This window comes from Carassius gibelio, chromosome B7, assembly GCF_023724105.1.
Source record: "Carassius gibelio isolate Cgi1373 ecotype wild population from Czech Republic chromosome B7, carGib1.2-hapl.c, whole genome shotgun sequence".
In the NCBI taxonomy this organism is placed as follows: domain Eukaryota; kingdom Metazoa; phylum Chordata; class Actinopteri; order Cypriniformes; family Cyprinidae; genus Carassius; species Carassius gibelio.
Genome location: NC_068402.1, coordinates 3,592,362 through 3,612,356, shown reverse-complemented (window position 1 = coordinate 3,612,356; position 19,995 = coordinate 3,592,362). Strand labels below are relative to the sequence as shown.

Genomic DNA, 19,995 nt, shown 5'->3' with positions numbered 1-19,995 from the left:
TGACAGATTAGACTACCTAACTTTCCATATTAGATTATTAATTTATTTATTTTTGATAGGCTATTATTTTATTATTTTGCTTTTCATATTCAGATGGCATATTTAATTTAGCCTACATAGTTTTACATCCCTAGATTTAATTCTAAAAACAGTTAAAAACGTATCCAACCTTGAGTTCTTCCGGCCGCGCTTTGGCAGGTGGGCGGGAAATCAAGATTAACGCGCGTGTGAAAAACCCGCGCGCAAAATGTCTTGACACAAACCGGTCCGCGTTAAGATTTATGTGTCTGGCCGTCTAGGGCACGCGGTAAATTTAACTTCCGCCACCACAAACTTCGGTTTTACGTTGTCCAGCCTTCAGAAATAACCTTTAGAGTGTAAATAATTAAATTTAATTAGTTATATATGATAGCTGCTTGTAACATTTACGGCCGATTATTTAGACTCCAGCAACACAGACTATACCTCAAACAAGACTTTCATAAGCAGAAATTGAAATGCAATATTAGGTTTTAGATGAAAGGTAACAATTTTTACTTTTAGACTATAAAACATAACTGTTGACTTTCGTATTGGGAAGTTAAACAGACAAATAGCATCAAATACCACAAAAGTCAAATCAAGTCATAAGGCCTTTTTTGGAATGGAAAGCGGAGAGGAAGTCATTCAGTCTGTTCAAAAGAACAACATTCAAGCATTCTGCTGACGCAACATTAAAATATATAGGCTACATATTCCACACAAACAAATAAATAAACGTGACATTTTTGTGGGGCGGCTGTGAAAATAAGACCTACTACCCATTCAGCTTCTATTTATTACAGACTCGTTTTTATTCCCGAAAAAATAAAAGAAAGAAATATGACATCTATAGGCTAGTAAGCCCACCCTTAAACCTTAAAAATAAATAAATAAATAATAAAAAATAATTAGCCTTTTAGGCTACTTAAGTTAAACTATTAATCTTGTATCTTTTGTTGCTAATTTTTTTATATAGTTCTAGGCTATATTTTCTTGTTTGCTTACTTTTTGTTGTTGGTGTATCATTAATTAATAACAGTGTTGCATAATACGAATAGTAATTATAATTACGTCCCCTTCAGCGCCTCTTTTAAAAGGTTTGCACCTGTTTCTGCGCAGTTATTCAAGCGGACATGCATCGACTTCAAAGTCATGTCACTCTGAAAAAGTCGCAAATTCCGCTCGGATAGAGAAAAGAACGAGGGAAAATCGCCTCAGAACTAATTCAACATCCGAGGTCGTATTTATAAATAATGTATGTGTCCTCCGAACAACAGCAACATACAGTTTCTTCATTTCGACATATTTAAATCAAGCAGAAAAGTTTACAAAGGCCGAGGAGCGGAGGTCGAAGGAGCTCAACAAGGGCTCTATTTACAGACGGAGACACGGGGGGCGGAGGAGGACCGATGAATTAATGAATTAAACTGTGCTGAGGCGCTCGAAGTACGGATTTCATCAACAATGAAAGGCAGGACTCAGACGAGAGGAGAAAGTTTTCAGATAGTGCTGCGAACAAAACTTATTGAGGAGTTCCACTTAAGACGAGACAAGAGATAGAAAGAGAGAGGGAGAAAGAGAGAGAGAAAGGGGATTACATAATAAATCGGTAACATTCGGCCAGCACTGACTAACACTTATTGCTGCTTAGGACACAACTTATTGCTAGGATCGAACCGATTATACATAGGATATATATATTTTTAACTTAACATATTTTGTATGTTTTCATAATTATTTAGGCTGGAGTTTTAAAATCGTATTAACTGTGTGAAATGTGTTTATTTGAGTTATAAACACTATGAGACCGTGTCACTCTTCTGGCGCGGATGCTGTTGATAAAGTTGTCAGGAACGCGCTTCTCTCCGATCTGAACGCTTTCACATCCTTCGCCTCAGACTGTCCTCTGATGTGTCCTGAAACTGGAAAACAGCAGTGACTGTTGTGAATCACAAAAAAGAGAGAGAGAGCTCTGCATTCAAGTCCTCGGTTAAAGGTAAGTGTTGAAGTAAACATGTAGCCTAACATCTACGCTGAAGGCCTAGAAGACTGCGTTTATTTCAGATGAAGGAGATTGGTGAAGAAACTCAACCATAAGAATCTCATTCATCTCTGCAGATTTGAATCCAGCAACATGTCTCATCCTTAAATAAGTCATGAATTCCAAAATGAGTAAGATCCTTGCAGACATGATGTAAGACATCAGGTGCATCTCCACAAGCAGAACATAGGATGCAAAACAGATATAATTATTAAATATAGAAATAAGTATTATAGTGAAAATAAGTTGTTCTGATGTGTAGCCTGCAGTTTGATTGCTTAAATATACAGTGACATGTTTAATTAGTAATTAATAATGCGCATATTTAACTGTCAATATTAGTTTTATTTGAGTCGGTGTCACTGTCAAATAAAAGATTGTAATGCAAAATACATTTGAAAAAAGGAAAACGATTGACAGTAAAATTTAACCAGCAAAATATGTTTTTTTTTTTACTTGTGTTTTGTTTGCCAAGTATTAGTTTTGTTCCTGTAAAATGGATTTGTCTGCAATAAGTATCATGCACATTTATTACAGTTGTATTTTGATTTATAATGAGAACTTTCAGTTTGTTTAAAGCTTTCAAATTCAACAGTTCACTCTACTTGTGTTTAATGAATGAGCTGTAGAGAAATAATATTTGCTGATGCAGAGATATAAAAGAGGAGGATTATCCGCTGCTATCAAAATAATTTCATTGACTCTGACTGAAACACAGCATCGCGTGGGCATTCTTTTCTTTTTTTGTTCCTTTCAACTGATCTGATATGCTCCCCATGGCTCTTTCTGGCAAACATCAGACCTGGCAAAGTTTTAGCATTTTCTTTTTGAACTTTTCCCTTGCCTTTCCCCCTTGTTTATTTCAACCTGGTTGTTTTGCAGATATAAAGCCAGCCAATGAAATAACGGATCTGCCTAGATCAGATAACAGTGCAACAGATTAATTAGAGGTTAAGGAAATGTTGATCTGTTGATCTGCGGGTCGATTTGTTCGCAGAGTGATTTCCTGAGCACGTTAAAATAGAAAAGTCAAGTACGTTCAACTGCGACTGAGAGAATTGCATTGGATCCGGTGAATAGAGGAAAGTAAAAGTTGCTCATCCACAGAATACTGATGAGAGAGTTTTAATATCGGACTGTTTTCTGTCTCTCTCTCCATGTCATTCCTTCCTTTCTCTCTCTCTCTGTGATTCTCTCACTCTCTCTCACACACACACACATGCAGTGTTGTATTTTTCAATGGTGGCTTTTGTCTCTTTCATCTCATTTCTAAACAAAAGGATTCTTGTGTATACAGGGCAGCGAGTGAGAAAGAAAGACATCGAGGGAGGACAGAAAGTGAGAGAAAGAGTGAGAAAGAAGATGAAGACAATTTGTCAACTTTTGCAGTGGAACAACATGGCTTCGTTTTTGACGCTCTCTGAGAAATCAATCACTGATAAATGGAAATGATGATAACTGAATTAGTTTGCATGTATTCCTAGTCAAATATTTTATGCACAATGTATATTTGTCTCCAAAACTAAGTATTTCAAGCCTTTAAACCAAAGGTCTTTGTGAGCATGAGAAACATACATTGAGTCAAGTGCGTGTCAGCAGTATGTACTGTCTCAGTGTGCACACGTGTGGGCGCGTACTCGCCGGAGTTCAGAGGTCAGCTGTGTGTACACTCCGCTTATAACACGTGCCCTGCGAGGAACGCCTCCTCCATCTCTGCCGGCTTTAGTATTCAGAGCACAGCGATCCAGACAGATACCTATTCATTCTCTCAGTGTGAGTCCAGAGAGAGAGAGCGAGGTCAGAGAGGGGAGAGCGTATCACATCTCCCTGGTACTCATTCATTTCATTTATTTTATTTGGTGCGGAAGGCAGAAGCTGAGTGAGACTAAACTACCACTTAGACGTTTAAACAAGAATGCAGAGGGAGAGAAGAGAGCGAGAGTGAATAGAGTCCTTGAAAGCGATTCCTTGTGGAACGTAGTTAACATATCGGTTCTTAGTTATGTTTTCAAGTTGCTGTTTTGTCCTTAAAGTCACAAATTAGTCAATTGTTTGACATCATACAACAATTAGATTAATGTGGATAGCACCTCATTATCAGTGGTCCTGTCAGAATTTAATGAGGCACATTAAATCAATACTCATGGTTTCAAAGCAGCTTTACAGAAAATCATGATGTTAATGTTTATACTTTCTTAATATCAAATGTTTATAGTCACATTTAGCGGATTAGAGCGGAGTAAAAATATATTATACATTTTGTAACAATACAAGCAATCAATAAATTGAGATTTGTTATGTTGAGCATGAGAACTGGGCGATGGTATAGTTACATTTTGCATCACAATAAAGATGAAATGTTTGAGCTCATATTGAGAGTTTTTTGGTGAATTGGAGCACAGTTTGAGTCACTGTTAAGATTTCGTCAGATGACTGGTGATTTTGTTTTCTTAGGAGAAACACTTTTCTTCATCCTTGTCTCAGTTTCTTTGAATAAGCTGGAGTTTTGGTGAATTTTAGTGGATGCACAAAGTCAGTTCTCCTCAGGTTCACAGAGGAACCACAGAAAAACAAGCATTTTCAACACTACATCTAGTCATTTCAAACTGTACAAATGCTTTCTTCTGATAAATGTTTTGCTTGAAATATGTTTGTGCCATCCTTGTTTTTTTTTTTTGCTTGCCCATACAATAGAAGTCACTGGTTTCCAAAGTTATTTGGTTCCCAATGTTCTTCAAAATATCTTTTGTGGTCCACTGAAAAAGTAATTTCCATTATAGTTATCTGTACTGACAATTCATTGGTCTACAACATCAGACTATAAAACCATTATTGGTTCTTGAATAGAGTATGATTGTGTAATGAAGTTTCATTCCAGGACCATTTTGGATAAACAGTGTCAGAAAATTCAGTTTTTTGAGCATGATCGCTGTACTCTCAGCTAATGTGTGGTTTGCATACACAAAAAGTTTGAACTAAAGCTGTATGGGAAGGGAGTGAACTAGTGATTGAAAAAACTGTCCAAGCGGCATCTACAAAACACAGTTTATAAAGGTGAAGGATTAAGAAGCGTCACCCTCAATGTAACAGAGGAATGCAGAGAATATGGAAAACATTGTGGTGTTCTTTTCATCTCTGATTCCTTCCTGGGGTTTTGTGTTTTTGGATGGTGAATAAGTCCCCCTTTTCAGCGCTCACCCGGGCCAACCGAGCACGGCATGTGAGTTGGTCAGCGTTGACGACTAGCCTTTAAATGAGAAAGGGCAGCTGCTTCCACTGTGTGAATGAGGGGCATTTAATGCACTTGGGCAGCTGGAGGGTCTGAATATAGTGTCAAAAAAGAGTAACGGACCACCAGGATCGCCCCCAAAACTGGCCCTGTACCCCTTCCTGGCACACACAAACCTCAAGAGAGAAGGATGCTCGATAAAGATCGCTGTGAAAGCTACTTTCCCCATTTCAGCTTTTAGAGAAGTCTGTTTTAAATACTGCTGAGAGTCGCTAATGTGTCCCTAATGTGGCTCTCTTTACTTGAACGATGTACGTCTTTCAGATAGAGCTCAGACAGAGATAGAGCCCTCTCTCTTCCCATGTGCTAGTTCTTCTAAAATGCTACGAGACGACCTAGATTTTTACAGAAGCTGATAAGGGGACAGGTTTTTCACACAGAGGGCTAACTGCTGGATGGGTTATTTCATTAAAAAGAACTTCTATTTATGTCAGAGTAACAAGATACTTGTAGTTTGTGTAACCTAAACTGTCACCTGTATGAGTCCCATCTGATAACATCCACTGCTGGCCGGAAACAAAATGAGGGAAATAAGTGGAATTATTAGCAAAATAATAAATGGAAATGTGCTGCTGCAATTGTCACTCCAAAACCTGAACACTTAAACAAAAAGATGTCCAGGTTTTCATGTTTCAGTGTTTGGTCATAATTGAACACTAACTCAATTGCAGTCTGTATCTTGTCTATTTAGCAAACAGTCTAATGTGCTCAAAGTTTCAACTAGAGTTTTGGACGAAGAAAGCCTTGTCACCTGTGCATTTTAGAAACTGCATTTTGAACACAAACAACTACATCAGTGGAGTTATAATGTTGAAATTATTTATGAAGCTCTTTTGACATCTGAAATAGTGCAAATATCACAGTTTCATTGTAATCAATCAATATTAGCTAATTTAGTTAAGATATTATATGTTTTACAAATAGCAATATATTTTTTTAATTATTTTTTATTTCCCATGATCTGTGTACATGCATGTTTTAAATTAAGGGTAGCCAACCCTGCAACCCTGGAACTCAAGTCTGCAGGAAGGTAAAATATATTTAAACTAGCTCTCTCTTCCCTCCTAGCTATGACCTCAGCCACGCCCCCTTCCTCCCGTAGCTCCTCCCCTCAGAAGGTCTGTCACACCCAGACACAGACAGACGTTCTAAAGCCACTCCTAGGTGGAGGAGGCGGGGCTTCAACAGGAAACGGACCTGCAGCATTGAGACGCCGTCGACGGGTGCTATCTAAAGATGGGCGGAGCAATGTACGCATCGAACACGTCAGCGGCCGAGGGACGCTTTACCTGCGTGACCTGTGGACGACCTTTCTGGACATGCAGTGGCGCTACAAGCTTTTCCTGTTTTCCGCAACCTTCGCTGGCACCTGGTTTGTCTTTGGAGTGCTTTGGTACTTGGTGGCACTTGTGCATGGAGATTTGCTAGGTGAGGCGGGAAGGAGATATTCTTCAAAAGGACCTGGATATTTATTTTCATAAATATTGCAACCCTGTTATTTCCATGTCTTTGTTTCTTGTCCTTTTCTCACCAGAGTTTGACCCTCCGTCCAACCACACGCCATGTGTGATGCAGGTCCAAACCCTAACTGGAGCATTCCTTTTCTCCCTGGAATCACAAACTACGATCGGCTATGGCTTTCGATGCATCACTGAGGAATGCCCACTTGCAATCATCCTGCTTATTGTCCAGCTTGTCATCACAATGGTGATGGAGATCTTCATCACTGGAACCTTCCTTGCCAAGGTACAACTAAAACTAAATTAATTTGGGTAAAACATTGCTACAGCACGTAGCAAGTGTAAAGTTGCAATAATAATTATTTCTGGTTGTTTTAATATCTTACCATCATGTGTCTATTTTGGCGGAAAACCTAACATTGGCCTGTTTATATGCACTTCTCATTACAAGTTTGGGAAGAAGACTGGCAAATGTTGAGTTCCTAAATGTTTAAGTGATCCAAACTCACAGCAAATGCAGAGTCGGAGTTTGTGTGGAGCAGCATTTGCTGTGAACTGCTCTTTTCTGTCCTGCTTTGCGACACTGAAAACACTAGATGATCCATCATGAGATGCCCACGTGTAAATGAACACAGTGCCAAGCTTCAGTACATATTTTTATTTAAATAAATTGTAGCCTTTGCAAGTTGATATTCGTAATAAATGGTGTTTTGGGTTTTATTAAACATGCAGCTGTACTGGAACTGGATTGAACTGGAACAGTATCTGATTAAAAAAATATTTTTTTGTCACCTGCACAGTTCTCTCTGATCTAATAAGGCATTAATGTTTTAATCTGGGGTATGTAGGTAGCACGGCCGAAGAAACGTGGTGAGACGGTGAAGTTCAGTCAGCATGCGGTGGTTGCCAATCACGAGGGCCGACCTTGTCTCATGATCCGTGTCGCTAACATGCGTAAGAGCCTCCTTTTGGGCTGCCAGGTAAACACATCTGGTGAAATAACGTAAAATTTTATATTCATTTCCTGTGTAGCGTATGTGCAACTCATCATATGTCCAATTCCTGGGGTCCCTCAGGTAACAGGTAAGCTTCTGCAGACGTCGCTGACTAAAGAAGGAGAGACGGTGCGTCTGGATCAGAGAAATGTAGCCTTTCAAGTGGACACATCCAGTGACAGCCCCTTCCTCATCCTGCCCCTCACTTTCTACCACGTGATAGATGACAGCAGCCCACTGCGGGCTTGGGCTGCCAAAGGTACGGGAGACTAGGAAAACTAAGAGGAAAACTGGAACAATAAAATGATGGAATTCCAAAATGGAGCCTGAAAGCCTAAGCTTATATTGAAAATATTCAATACTTTCTATTGTAAGTTGAACCCCAGACAGCAAGCAGTTTCGGCCCAAGTCTGGCCCATATCTGGCCCACATGGATTTCATGCGGGCCAGATGTGGGCCGGATCTGGGCCAACACTATGTTGCTGTCTGGGACTTGTATCATTGGAGCTCAACTGGAAGAACATAGTGCTGGCTGTGCCAAGGTCTTGGGTCAAGCATCTGCCAAATGGTAAACGTAAAACAGAACAGGCACAGTTTCAGCTGGTGCAACCTTAGGTGTCTTGCTCTGTTGGCTCATGGATCATTCCTTTCAGTGAATGAACCAGGAACCATCTGCTTACCAGCCTTACACTTGAACTACTAAACAACACTACTCCATTTCAACACTTCCTCATATATGCACAGTTTGAACCCATCACATCACAGGAACTTTTAGATTACTGTTGCTATAACAGTACAGCATAGTGCTAAAGCCATGGTCATGGGTTCGATTCCCAAAGAATGCGTTCCTTACGAATTAAATGCATGACACTGTGTATCGTGAGCACAATATAATTAGCTTTTGATAAAAGCGCCTGCCAATGCATGTGGGTTTGATTCCCAGGGAATTGACCCAATGAGCATGTGTACCAAGAATGCAATAATTAGCTTTTGGTAAAAGCATCTGTCAAATGCATGTTAGTTCTTCGCACATAGCTTGTGTGAGTGATTGCGTGAGAGTGCAGAGATGGCGCTGGCTATGGTGGCAGACGAAGACTGTCAGTAGGATACACCTGAGAACAGGGACAGCGTGGTTGGGCACTGACCCCCGTGGCTCCAGCAGAGTTGCTCTAAGGATCGAGTGCTACACGAGAGAAACGTGAAACAGCAGTGTGGGGAGAGGTGTCAAAGATACCGGAGAAGCTCTGTTTCAGAGCAGAGGTCACGCTGCAGGCAGAAGGTGCAGGGAGTTCTGGCACTTTGAGAACACACTGGTGCCCTGTTTCCACTGACACTTCACACCTGAATCAAGTGCGTGTAGATGGCCAAAGTGGCTCAATTTATGTTTCCATTTTACCTCTCCTTGATTAATCATGAGGGTAAATGCGAATTGGATTTGTACATTTACTGTTGCTTATGTAAAACTTACTGTCATGATTCTAGGGTGTTTTGGTAGCTTGCCAGAGCATTGGTTTATAGAGAATTGCTAAAGTGTTCTGGGTTGTTGCTTGCTGGTCCACAACAAAATGTAATGATGGGTTTGTGTATTTAGTAGTTAATCGCAAATGAACACCACCACAGTCTTGTAACTATCAGTGGGAAAAACTTATGAAACTTATGAACTGAAGGATTTTCTTTGAGCAATAAGTTTCGGATGTGGGAATGTGTCTTTGACTCATCATCTGTGAATTTATGGAGGACAGGTGTTGTCCCACCAGTCCTTGCTTCTACCAAAACAGCAACACTTATAAGAAGTAATCATCCAACCAATAGCCAATGTAGCTTGCTTTTTCAATGCTTCTATCATGATTTATTGAGGTACCACACAATTCACGGATTATGAGACTTAAGGCCCGTTCATACCAAGAACGACACAGGGAAACAATATCGTTGGAATCACCAGCCAATAAGATTCAATGCTGCTGTCACATGATTTAGAATTTAAAGCGGTAGATGAGCGTGCACTTAGAATAAACAGATGAAATCGTTCGCTGGGGTGGGTGCTAATATCGTTATCTTTATAGTTATTGATTTTGGTGTGAATGGGCCTTAAATGCAAACATATCTCCTCTTGTCCATCAAGCGCTCATTTGCGAGTCAAAATCAGAGCCACAAGGCTGGTCTGTTTTAGTGGTTTTAAAGGATTTTGGGTGCTTGAGACTGTTCAGATGGGAAGACCAGCTTAAAATGTTTTTCAGCAAGGACTCCTGGTGTCAGGATTGGAATTGTGAATCATAGAAATGCTTTGTGGGAAAGACTGCAAAAGTTTAATTGAATATTGGGAGGTTAAAGAACAGAAGCAGATTTCACATTCTCAATTAAATTTTAGTGTGAATTGTAGAAAATTGAATAAAAACTTAGGTGAGGTGGGGGCATGTTTACAGGAACTTGGAGTTTCTATTATTGGCAGATGAGCTGCATCTATTGTCCTCTTCCTCCTTTCATCTCATTTTCTCTCTGTTAGCCCACATTCACTTTCTCTGTAGACGTAGCTTTCCCTCTCTTTCTTTTATAAATACTCTCTCTTTGGCTGGAATGCGTGTATGAGAGCGTGCCAGAGCGTCTCATTAGAGGCACAAAGCAGCCCAGTTCCTGGTGCTGACACGCAGGTCGTGGATCCAGTTACGGTCCCAGTCTCTACCCCATCGAGGGCCCAAACTATCAGACCCTCCGGTCCCCGCTTTTGCACTTGATTCACTGAATGTGACTCTCATCTCGCACGTCTATGAGTTTTTCCTATACGTGCATATCCTTGTGTATCCGTTTTTGTCTCGTCTCAATGCTTCTGTCTCATGGTGTTTGTAGTCTAGCCAGATCGCCGGTGTAATTGACTGTAGTCGGATTATACGGTATAAGGTTATATTTAATAGACCCCACTTATGCCTAATGCTACCTAATCCAAATGAAATTCATGATGACTTCCCGTTTGATTGCGTTCTTCCAGAAATGACTCTGATTTGTATGTTGACCGTTACATTTTTCTTTAAAAACCTGAATATGAAGTAGAAATAGCTATTCAGGTTGCTCCAATGGAAGCACATTTGCATATGAATGAAGAAACTGGCACGGACAGTAAAAACGTGTCCGAAAGCGTGCCAGTGCATTACAGTGTGAATCTGTATGTGCCTGAGTGGCTGTGTGTAAACGTACGTGTATGGACGGGTGCCAGTGCACCAGTGTGTGTGAATCTACAGTAAAAAACTTAAACACACAGTGTGCCAGTCTGCTGAATGTGGCATTGTGTTTGCGTAAGAGACTGAGAAGAAGGGACGCCAAGTGTTAACTCAGAGTCAGCATATAGCTATATGAACCACCAAACAAAATGTTCTCTCATAAATGTGTGTTTGTATATGTGTTTGACTCAAACTAGGGCTGCAAGATATATCAAAATAAAATATTATGTTAGGGCTGAATGCACTCATCACATCGTGAATGCTGCGATTTAATTGAATAGATACAGAGTTTTAACATCTTGGTGAGCTTTTGTTAATTTACTGAGAATCAAGCTGCTGTGAGATGCTGAAACACTGTATTGTAATGTACACACGTGTAAGTGAACACAGTGCCAATTTACTCTGAAACCAGCAGCGCATATTTATTTGCAATCAAGCCATAAAAATGTAAGCTTGATGTTTTAACTTTTGAAGATGAAGAATTAAAATGCAAATATTAGTATTGTCATTTTATATTTGTACTGTAATTTTTTGTAATATATATTTTTAATAATCACAATAAAATCCAAAACTTGTGTCCTGTGAAAACTCAAATGGAAAGTAAAACAAAGTGTGATATTAATTTTTCTAATTTCTTTTCAAAATTATTTAGTTTCCTCAAGCATTTTGGAACGAATAAATATTTCCAAATGCTATTAAAGTCAAATGAAAAAATATATATATATATATATTTGACCAGATCACAATATATATTGCAGAAAAACTAAATATCACATTGTCAGTTTTTGTTTTCTTCAAACATTGTGTTACATTACTTCAAAACATGCCATATCAAATTTACCCCTATGTGTACATATTCATATATATATATATATATATATATAAACTGTAAAAGAAGTAATGATTTCATTCCTTTATTAAACTTCTATGTGATGGGGACATGAAATTGTACCAGATAGTAGGACTGACCCATATATAAGTAGGCTATCTGGTTTCCTGAAACACATTAAAGACACAGTGAGAGGCCACATCAGATCTGTCCGCTAGTAAACACAGACATCCCCTGAGGCTCTGTTCTGTCATGGTCAGTGTGTGAACGACAACAAAGAACATCTTCACATGCTGATAATTAATACATGTCAGTGTATTCGCATTAATTAGCCAGTGAGTTTTAAATTCATGAGAATTTATGATTTGCATACACGGTTTCTAAAATGTTTTGAATGCTTAAATGCAATTCTTACTCTCCGAATGAAGAGTAAGTACTAGGAAATACCCCACCATTTATCATCTGTTGTTTTAGCATTAACAATAAAATAAATGATATTAAACTAAATATTTAATAATGTAATGCAGTCAGTTTCTAAGTGTGACTCAAGTGTCCAGTTACGTTTTGGGGGCACTGTAAAGCATTGTGAGCATGATCTTGTGTTTGTGGGTTATGAAACCCCATGTTTTTTGCTCGCAGAATGCAGAACTGGCTCTGGGTTAAAGTAGAGACTGTTTTCACAGATGACGGTCTCTCGCTCTGAATGTGGGATGTTGATGCAGGTGTGTGTGCGATTTTAAGTGTGTGTGTGTGTGTGTGTGTGTGTCAGTGGGTGAATGGCATGTTTACGACTGAAGGCATTTAGATTTCTGCTGGTATGAGCCATAAGTTTCCTTACATACCAACACATAATTTTTTACATCATATGTTAATTGTCTTATTGTCTGATTTGATAAACTATCTACTTTAATGTAAAGTGTGTATATGGTGAATCAGAATCAATATTTCATTTATTCACCAACTGTGCAAAAAAATGCAAGTAATTTGCTAAAGTTTCCAGGTACTTACATAAAATAGAAAAAAGTTAATAAAAACTAAACGTAATATCACATTATTTTATTTTATTTTATTTATTTATTTTTGCATTATGAGTAAGTTTCAGTAATTTTCTTTGTATATTTGATTTGAGTTATTTTAGTGCATCAAGTTTAACTGTACAGTAAATGAGAAATTTTATTTTACATTATTTCAATTAATGCTTCTTTTATTTCAAGTTTTTATTTATTTATTTATTTTATTTCAAGTTTTCACCATGGTTTCAGTTATAGTTAACGAAAACAACCTTGCATAATATACATGAAAAAAAAATTATAAATAAGGTAGAAAAATATAAAAGTATTTTAAAAGTAATATACATTTAAATGGAGTAAGGAGAAGGCTTAAAGGGTTACTCCTCCCCAAAATGAAAGTGTTGTAATTATTCACTTACCCCCATGTCGTTCCAAACCCATAAAAGCTTTGTTCATCTTCTCGAACACAATTTAAGATATTTTTATGGATAAAAACCGGGTGAGTGACATGGAGAGACACAGAGGAGACTGTTGACAAAGGAATTGTTGAATAAAGTCATTATTTTTGTTTTATTCGCGTTGGAACGACACCAGGGTATGTGAAATATCCAAATTCTATTCAAAAGGAGAATGTAAATGAAAATAGACAAGCTACAAAAAGTATTTTTGATATGACTCTCTAGGTTTGCTTATATTCAAGCATGAATGAGATTTGAGAATTTCTCCAATTTTATTCGCCATACTGAATGAAAGTTTGCAACAAAATGGGATGAATTATTTTAATCACTACTAAATCTGTTCCATCTGTTTCTCTATAAGGTGGCGGGTGGACGGATCCGGAGCTGGCTGACTTTGAGCTGCTTGTGATCATGAGTGCTACTGTGGAGCCGACCTCGGCCACATGCCAAGTCCGCACCTCCTACCTGCCCGACGAGATCCTGTGGGGCTACGAGTTTCCTCCCGTCGTCTCCCTGTCCCCCTCCGGAAAGTATGTAGCTGATTTTGCCTTCTTTGACAAGGTTGCCAAGACCAAGACCCCACCCCTTTTTAAACAAGCCCCGCCTCCAAGCACCCAGTCTCCCCAACAACAAGGCAATGGCAGTGGAGTCCAAGGGGTGGATCTGGAGAAGATACGATTGGAGGAGAGCTACCGGGAGGAAAGGGGGCGGGACAAGGGGCGTGTCCGAGACCAGCTCAGCGTCCGCATTAGTAACGTCTAGAGAGCGGAAAACCCAGATGAATGAGTGAACGGGGGATCAGATGGAGATAAATTGCTTGAGTACTTATTTGATTCAGTGTTAGCCAACTTTTTTTTTATGATGCCACTAGGCTTACCTGTTTTACTAGGTAGGGTGCCAGTAGAGTTGGCTAGCGCTGAAATGCACTGGCGTACAAGCATGAAATAGAGAAGATAAAGACAGAGCGGCTATGTTCGGAAAAGCACACTAGCATACCACATTTCCTGTTTCTGCAGTATTTGTGTCCCTGGAGCACAAAACCAGTCTTAAGTCGCTGGGGGTATATTTGTAGCAATAAGAAAAAATACACTGTATGGGTCAAAATTATTGATTTTAATTTTCAAAATCATTAGGATATTAAGTAAAGGTCATGATCCATGAAGATATTTAGTAAATTGTATACTGTAAGTGTATCAAAACTTAATTTTTGATTAGTAATATGCATTGCTTAGAATTTCATTTTGACAACTTTAAAGTTGATTTTCTCAATATTTAGATTTTCTTGCACACTCAGATTCCAGATTTTCAAATAGCTGTATCTCTGACAAATATTGACCTTTATAACTGGTTTTGTGGTCCAGGGTCACATCTAGTATGTGTACTGTGCATAGCATGCAATTTTTCTGTAAGCACAAAACACACAGTTGATCTACTATGGCAAAACTATTGGAAAAATATGGCTTTCCCTACATTTTTGGCAAACTTCAAAAACATACCTATACATACAACTCACTGCAGTTTATAATCACAAAGAGCACTATGGCGATAAAGCACCAACAACTTTTATTCCTTTGCACACAGATTATTATCATTACAAGTAAAACATTTTGACGTTCGCACATAATAATCACATAATCAGCTCTATATGCATGATTTTTCTGACATAGTAAACTTGCTCGATAGCTCACCCGGTACAGCATTACACTTGCCATGCGAAGTAAAGAGTCTTCTGAAACTAATGATAAAAGAGCTCAAATGTGTTTAATCTCACAGCTGCTTTTGTTAACACTATCGGATATACGTTTAGGGTTGAATTTATTGTAGATGGTACTTTATTTCAATACAAGATACTTTAAAAAATAGTATGCTACATGCATCTGTCAGTGTGCTAGTGTTTCATTCCGGATATAGCTGGAGTCTGTAAATGAGAAATACTGTAAACTACTAAACTATTAGACCATGTGGAATCAAATGATGATTCAACATAGATCTGCTGCTTTATTCATGACAAAACAGCAAGGGACGCTGGTGTGATGGAGCTGCTCACTAGGAAGGACTACTTCACCTCCTTGTGGCCAAGAAAAGCAGTGCCACTTAGACACTTTGAGAAGAACAACTATTCTGTAAACTCTGATGGACAATACCTGATTTTATAAACACATGGATATTGATTTATTTTTGCAGAAGGATTATGGATTACAATGCACTGAAGGGTTGCTTGTCATCATCATATTTAAACCACTGTACTGTAGTTAATGATAGAGCAAAGGTACAACATTTAGAGTGATAACTCGTGCGTGTCTTATTAAGAGACTGCGTTGGATGGGATTTGTATCTATCTTTGTGTCTAACAGTGCCAGTATAGAGCTATTTTGGGTAAAGATCTAGTTTTTTTTCCCTATAGTTGATCTTTTGTCACTGGAATAAACATAATAATGTTTGTTAACAATACTAAAAGCACTTTAACTCGAGGAGGAGGCTTTATTGTGGAGATTTTGTTTGGATCCAAGTTAACTGTACATGGCCTTTTATATATGAAGATAATGACAAAGAGTGAAAGAATGTATTTTGAATTATAGAAATTGTAAAGTGCCTATGAATCAACAACAACAACAACAATAATAATAATAAATAAGAGCTGTTTGTTAAGTCAAGTTACTATTGTGCATGTATTGTGTTATTGTTAGTCAAATTATTGAGTAGAAATGTAATTAGTTTTATAAAATTAACTTAATGAGAGATCAGTTGTAAGCTTTTTAGCTGGCAAGTGATAAACCACCTATGAGACATTATTATTATTATTATTCAGATGGTTTGTGTTGTTGATATAAAGAATGAATTTGGTTTTATCTTTACACATTTTGCCTGTCTTCAACTGCGGCTGTAAGGATACATCTGTTTTCATGAATTTCCTTTTGTGTTTAGACACTTTTTCATAACTGGACTTCCACTTTACCTGCTAATGATCTCAAATGACTGTTTTTAATAAACGAGGAGTTTTGAAACAGCTGCACAATGGTTTTATCAGTGTGTTCAGTCACAGCTTTGTAACACCTGGGGTGATTTCTGAGTGTTAAAAACACCCGGGGTTTATTCCCTGATTCCCAGCATCATGAAAATGAGAGATGACATCGCGATGCCCACGAAATCGGAAGTCACTCTAAAGCATGACGCTTTTCTTACTCTTTTAGAAAAATGGCATAAAAGTGACACTGGGATGTAAACGCTGTCAATGTGTACACTTAAGAGTCCTAATATATCTCCTTTAAGGTAATATGAACTTTGAAAGTACTAATATGTAGCTTTTGTACCTTATGGTCCTGCCCTAAAGATGGCTTGATAGATGTAGATGGGTAGAGAGATGTGATATTATATTGTGGTGCATTAATTGTACAGTAAGAGTTTCCATATGACATCATTTTCATAGAGTTACATACAGAAAAAGTACTGAACCTGAGTCACATGTTCGAGAAAGAGGGAAAAAAATGACCAGAACAGGAAGATTTCTTTTTTGAGAGTGAAAGCCATTTGGTCTCATTCTGTTTAAGACATTTACTACAACAGATCTTGCAGGTAAGAATTTATGCTCGGCTGTAATGAGAGATATGCGAACGCATGCATATTTGGTTTCATTTGAGGTCACAGTGAAATAGACTGAGTTGTTTCATAACTGCAGCGTGTGACCAACTGTTTCTGAATGTGTGTCTGCACTTCTGCAATTCTGGATTTGACAAGTAATTTGCACTTTGACCATGTTTTTTGTGTGTGTGTGTGTGTGTGTGTGTGTGTGTGTGTGTGCATCAAAGTTGAAATGAATGGTTAAAGTGTTCCCTGGTTAAGAAGGTTAAACTGAACACCCACAAACACAAACACATACAGTAATCGGTCCTTTTCTATTAAGTTGCACTTCACAGATAAACGTAAGACTGAGGCTGTAGTGGAAAACAAAACAAAATATTAGTGAGCAAAGTTAGTCTAAGCTGTTTGTTGAGATGGAATTATCTATTAGTTTATTAATAAGCTGTTGGTTTGATGCTTTCTGTATGTAAACCTTACATTTTCTTTTCTGTTTCTTTCCTGTTTCCGGCCTGCAGGTGCTCAACAGGAAACTCATTCTGCGGTGGATTTCTTGCCTACGTTTGGTGTGTATCTACTTTGAGAAGGATTTCCCAGTTTAAAACAGAATCTCAAGATTCCCCTCAGGTTCTTGTTAAAGTTAAGTAGCCTACTGCAGGAATGGTTCACACAAAACAGTATAAAACAACATCAACAACAAATATTTACTGCGCAGAATCTGGCTCCAAATGACGTCATTTACTCAAGATGGCAGCGGCCACACTGAAATGCTTTGCCTTCACTTTTCTTCTTTTTTTACAGTTTATGAATGAGACCAATAAAAGCGCTGAGATCTGAACCGGGAAAAGCCTCTGCTTCAGCAGGTGAAGAGCTGATCAGACAGAGATGGATCTCAGTTTCATTTATGGACTCAAACTACATGCTAGTGTTATCATAAATATCTATATTTTAGTTCCATTACTTTTCAACCATTCAGTCTATATCCACACCTGACCAATGAAAATGCTACTAGAAATTTTATTGCATCAAATTTTATTGAAATTTTATTTCTGAAATGCATCAGAAAACTATCAACAATCAAAGATGGAACTTTAATTTATTTACAATGTAGCAATGCTAGAAATGTTTCGGAATGGGATATTTGTAAATATATTAATATATGTATGAATATGCTAGTCTGTACAGACATTACAGGTCAAATCTGATGTACCCTTTATCTAAACAAACTACATATAAAACACTGCCTATACAAATCCAGTGCTGACATATGTCGAATTGAACTGAATTGAGGTCATTTGTTTTATAATTGTTGTTTTATTACAGACTGTGGACTTTGTCTTTTTTTTGTAAATTGAATTCAGTTTGAAATCAATTTTTAAATCAAGCTTCCTTATTTTAAAGACCCAAATACACAGAATGAGCAAATGTTTAAGATTGAGATTTTTGCAATGGTAATTGAACAATGTTTATGTTTATGCAAATAAAAGCCTATAATAAAATCTGTTTATTATAAAAGACTTGGATTGAAGCAATTAAAGATTGAAATAATGATTGCCTTGACAAAAAAATGGATGGACCAGAAAAATTGAGTTATTAAAATAGCTGTATGGCAGTATATACAGTATAGTTTCGCCAATGTTATTAAAATGAATAAGTCGTCATGAAATCAGAAATGATCTTATTTACTTTTTTTGTGCATATTACTAATATATATATAATATATTATATATATTACTAATATATATATAATATACATATGTGTCTGGGTCCAAGCCTCTACTCATTTCACTTCATTTCACCCTTTATGAGCACTATTTCATTAATGTCACATATTTAAAGGCACAATATGTAAGCTTTCATGGCTAGAGGACGCATATTCAAAACAAACAAAGAACAAAGCTGTAGTTTTATGACGCTGTAACTGAGTGTGGAATCATGGGAGTCGTCATCTTCATCCCCACAGCCGATGCAATCAGACAGGGCTCGGGCTGAAATCATGTTTATGGACGAGCCAATGTATTAAAGATTTATTAACACTGTAGTATGAAGCAGAGTGAGGCAGAACCGTCGAAGCGAAATGAGGCCGCCGAAGCGTTTGCTAATGAGAGACGATTGACACACGTCTCAAAAGCAGCGGGGCTTTTATTACTTCACACTTTACTGCTTCCGCTCCTTCCAGTCAAGCATATGTAAGGTAAAGCAATGCTGTTTTATCATACTATATACGTTTGAAAGTTCTGTTATAATTCTACTCTGCGTGATTGTCGCCGGTCTATTAAAACGCAAAACGTATTAAAGCGTATTTAGTGTTTCCATGTTTTCTACAAAACAAAGGAAATTGTGGGTGTATGACATCATTGGTAGACACAACACAATGACACTATAGACACGGTCCGTGTCCCTCGCTAAAGTTTCTCTGAATTTAAACATTCTACAAAACATTTGGGATAATGTAAGAACACAAGTAAGCAAAGTATATAACACTGTTCTAGTGGCTTTTGGATATTTTAATTAAAAAAATCTTACATATTGCACCTTTAAGCTAAGTGTCAGCCTCCATGCACACAGTCTTAGACACTGATATTTGAGCTCAATCACTCTCAGGCCATCTGGGATTTCAGTATGGAGATAAAGCTTAAGGTTATAATCTTTCAGTGTTAAGTGACATTGTGGGTGTATATTAGCAGAGTTTGTTGTTGTCTTTGGGCGTGTGGCAGGTGTTAGGACCCAGAAGCGGTGAAGCGTGATGTCATGATATTCTCTTCTCCACTTCTATCCAACTGTGAATCTGCTCTGAGATGAGGTGCATCTCAATAAAACCCTGCCCTTTGTTCAATATTCAGTTTCACTCAGAAATACATCACAACATTGAAGTCAGTTGCAACTTCAGGTTCATGGGTACTTTAAGAGTGATATTTTTTAAGGTATTGAAGTAAGACATTCCTGTGTCATGACCACTAATTTGCATATTTGTGTGTGTAAGATAATAGTGGGTTTTGTTCAAAATAGACACATATCTTTGATATGAATGGATGGTTTTTGGTAATTCATTATACAACACAGTTTTTAAGAGGAGTACTTTGTACTTTTTCTTAACTACTGTT

At 37.8% G+C, this 19,995-nt stretch overlaps 1 protein-coding gene and 1 long non-coding RNA gene across 2 annotated transcripts; both read left to right on the top strand.

The window, feature by feature from the left end:
- The first annotated feature begins 1,475 nt into the window (after positions 1-1,475).
- LOC127961230 (ATP-sensitive inward rectifier potassium channel 10-like) lies at positions 1,476-16,325 on the top strand. Its single transcript, XM_052560246.1, has 6 exons — positions 1,476-2,017; positions 6,420-6,779; positions 6,886-7,097; positions 7,660-7,791; positions 7,888-8,065; positions 13,677-16,325. Exons 2-6 carry the CDS (start codon positions 6,422-6,424, stop codon positions 14,075-14,077), a joined length of 1,281 nt encoding a protein of 426 aa, XP_052416206.1. The 5' UTR covers positions 1,476-2,017; positions 6,420-6,421; the 3' UTR covers positions 14,078-16,325.
- A 433-nt stretch (positions 16,326-16,758) lies between these two features.
- On the top strand, positions 16,759-18,377 carry LOC127961229 (uncharacterized). Its single transcript, XR_008154405.1, has 3 exons — positions 16,759-16,888; positions 17,410-17,457; positions 17,693-18,377. It is a non-coding gene; the product is annotated as an uncharacterized LOC127961229 (long non-coding RNA).
- Positions 18,378-19,995: the final 1,618 nt, after the last annotated feature.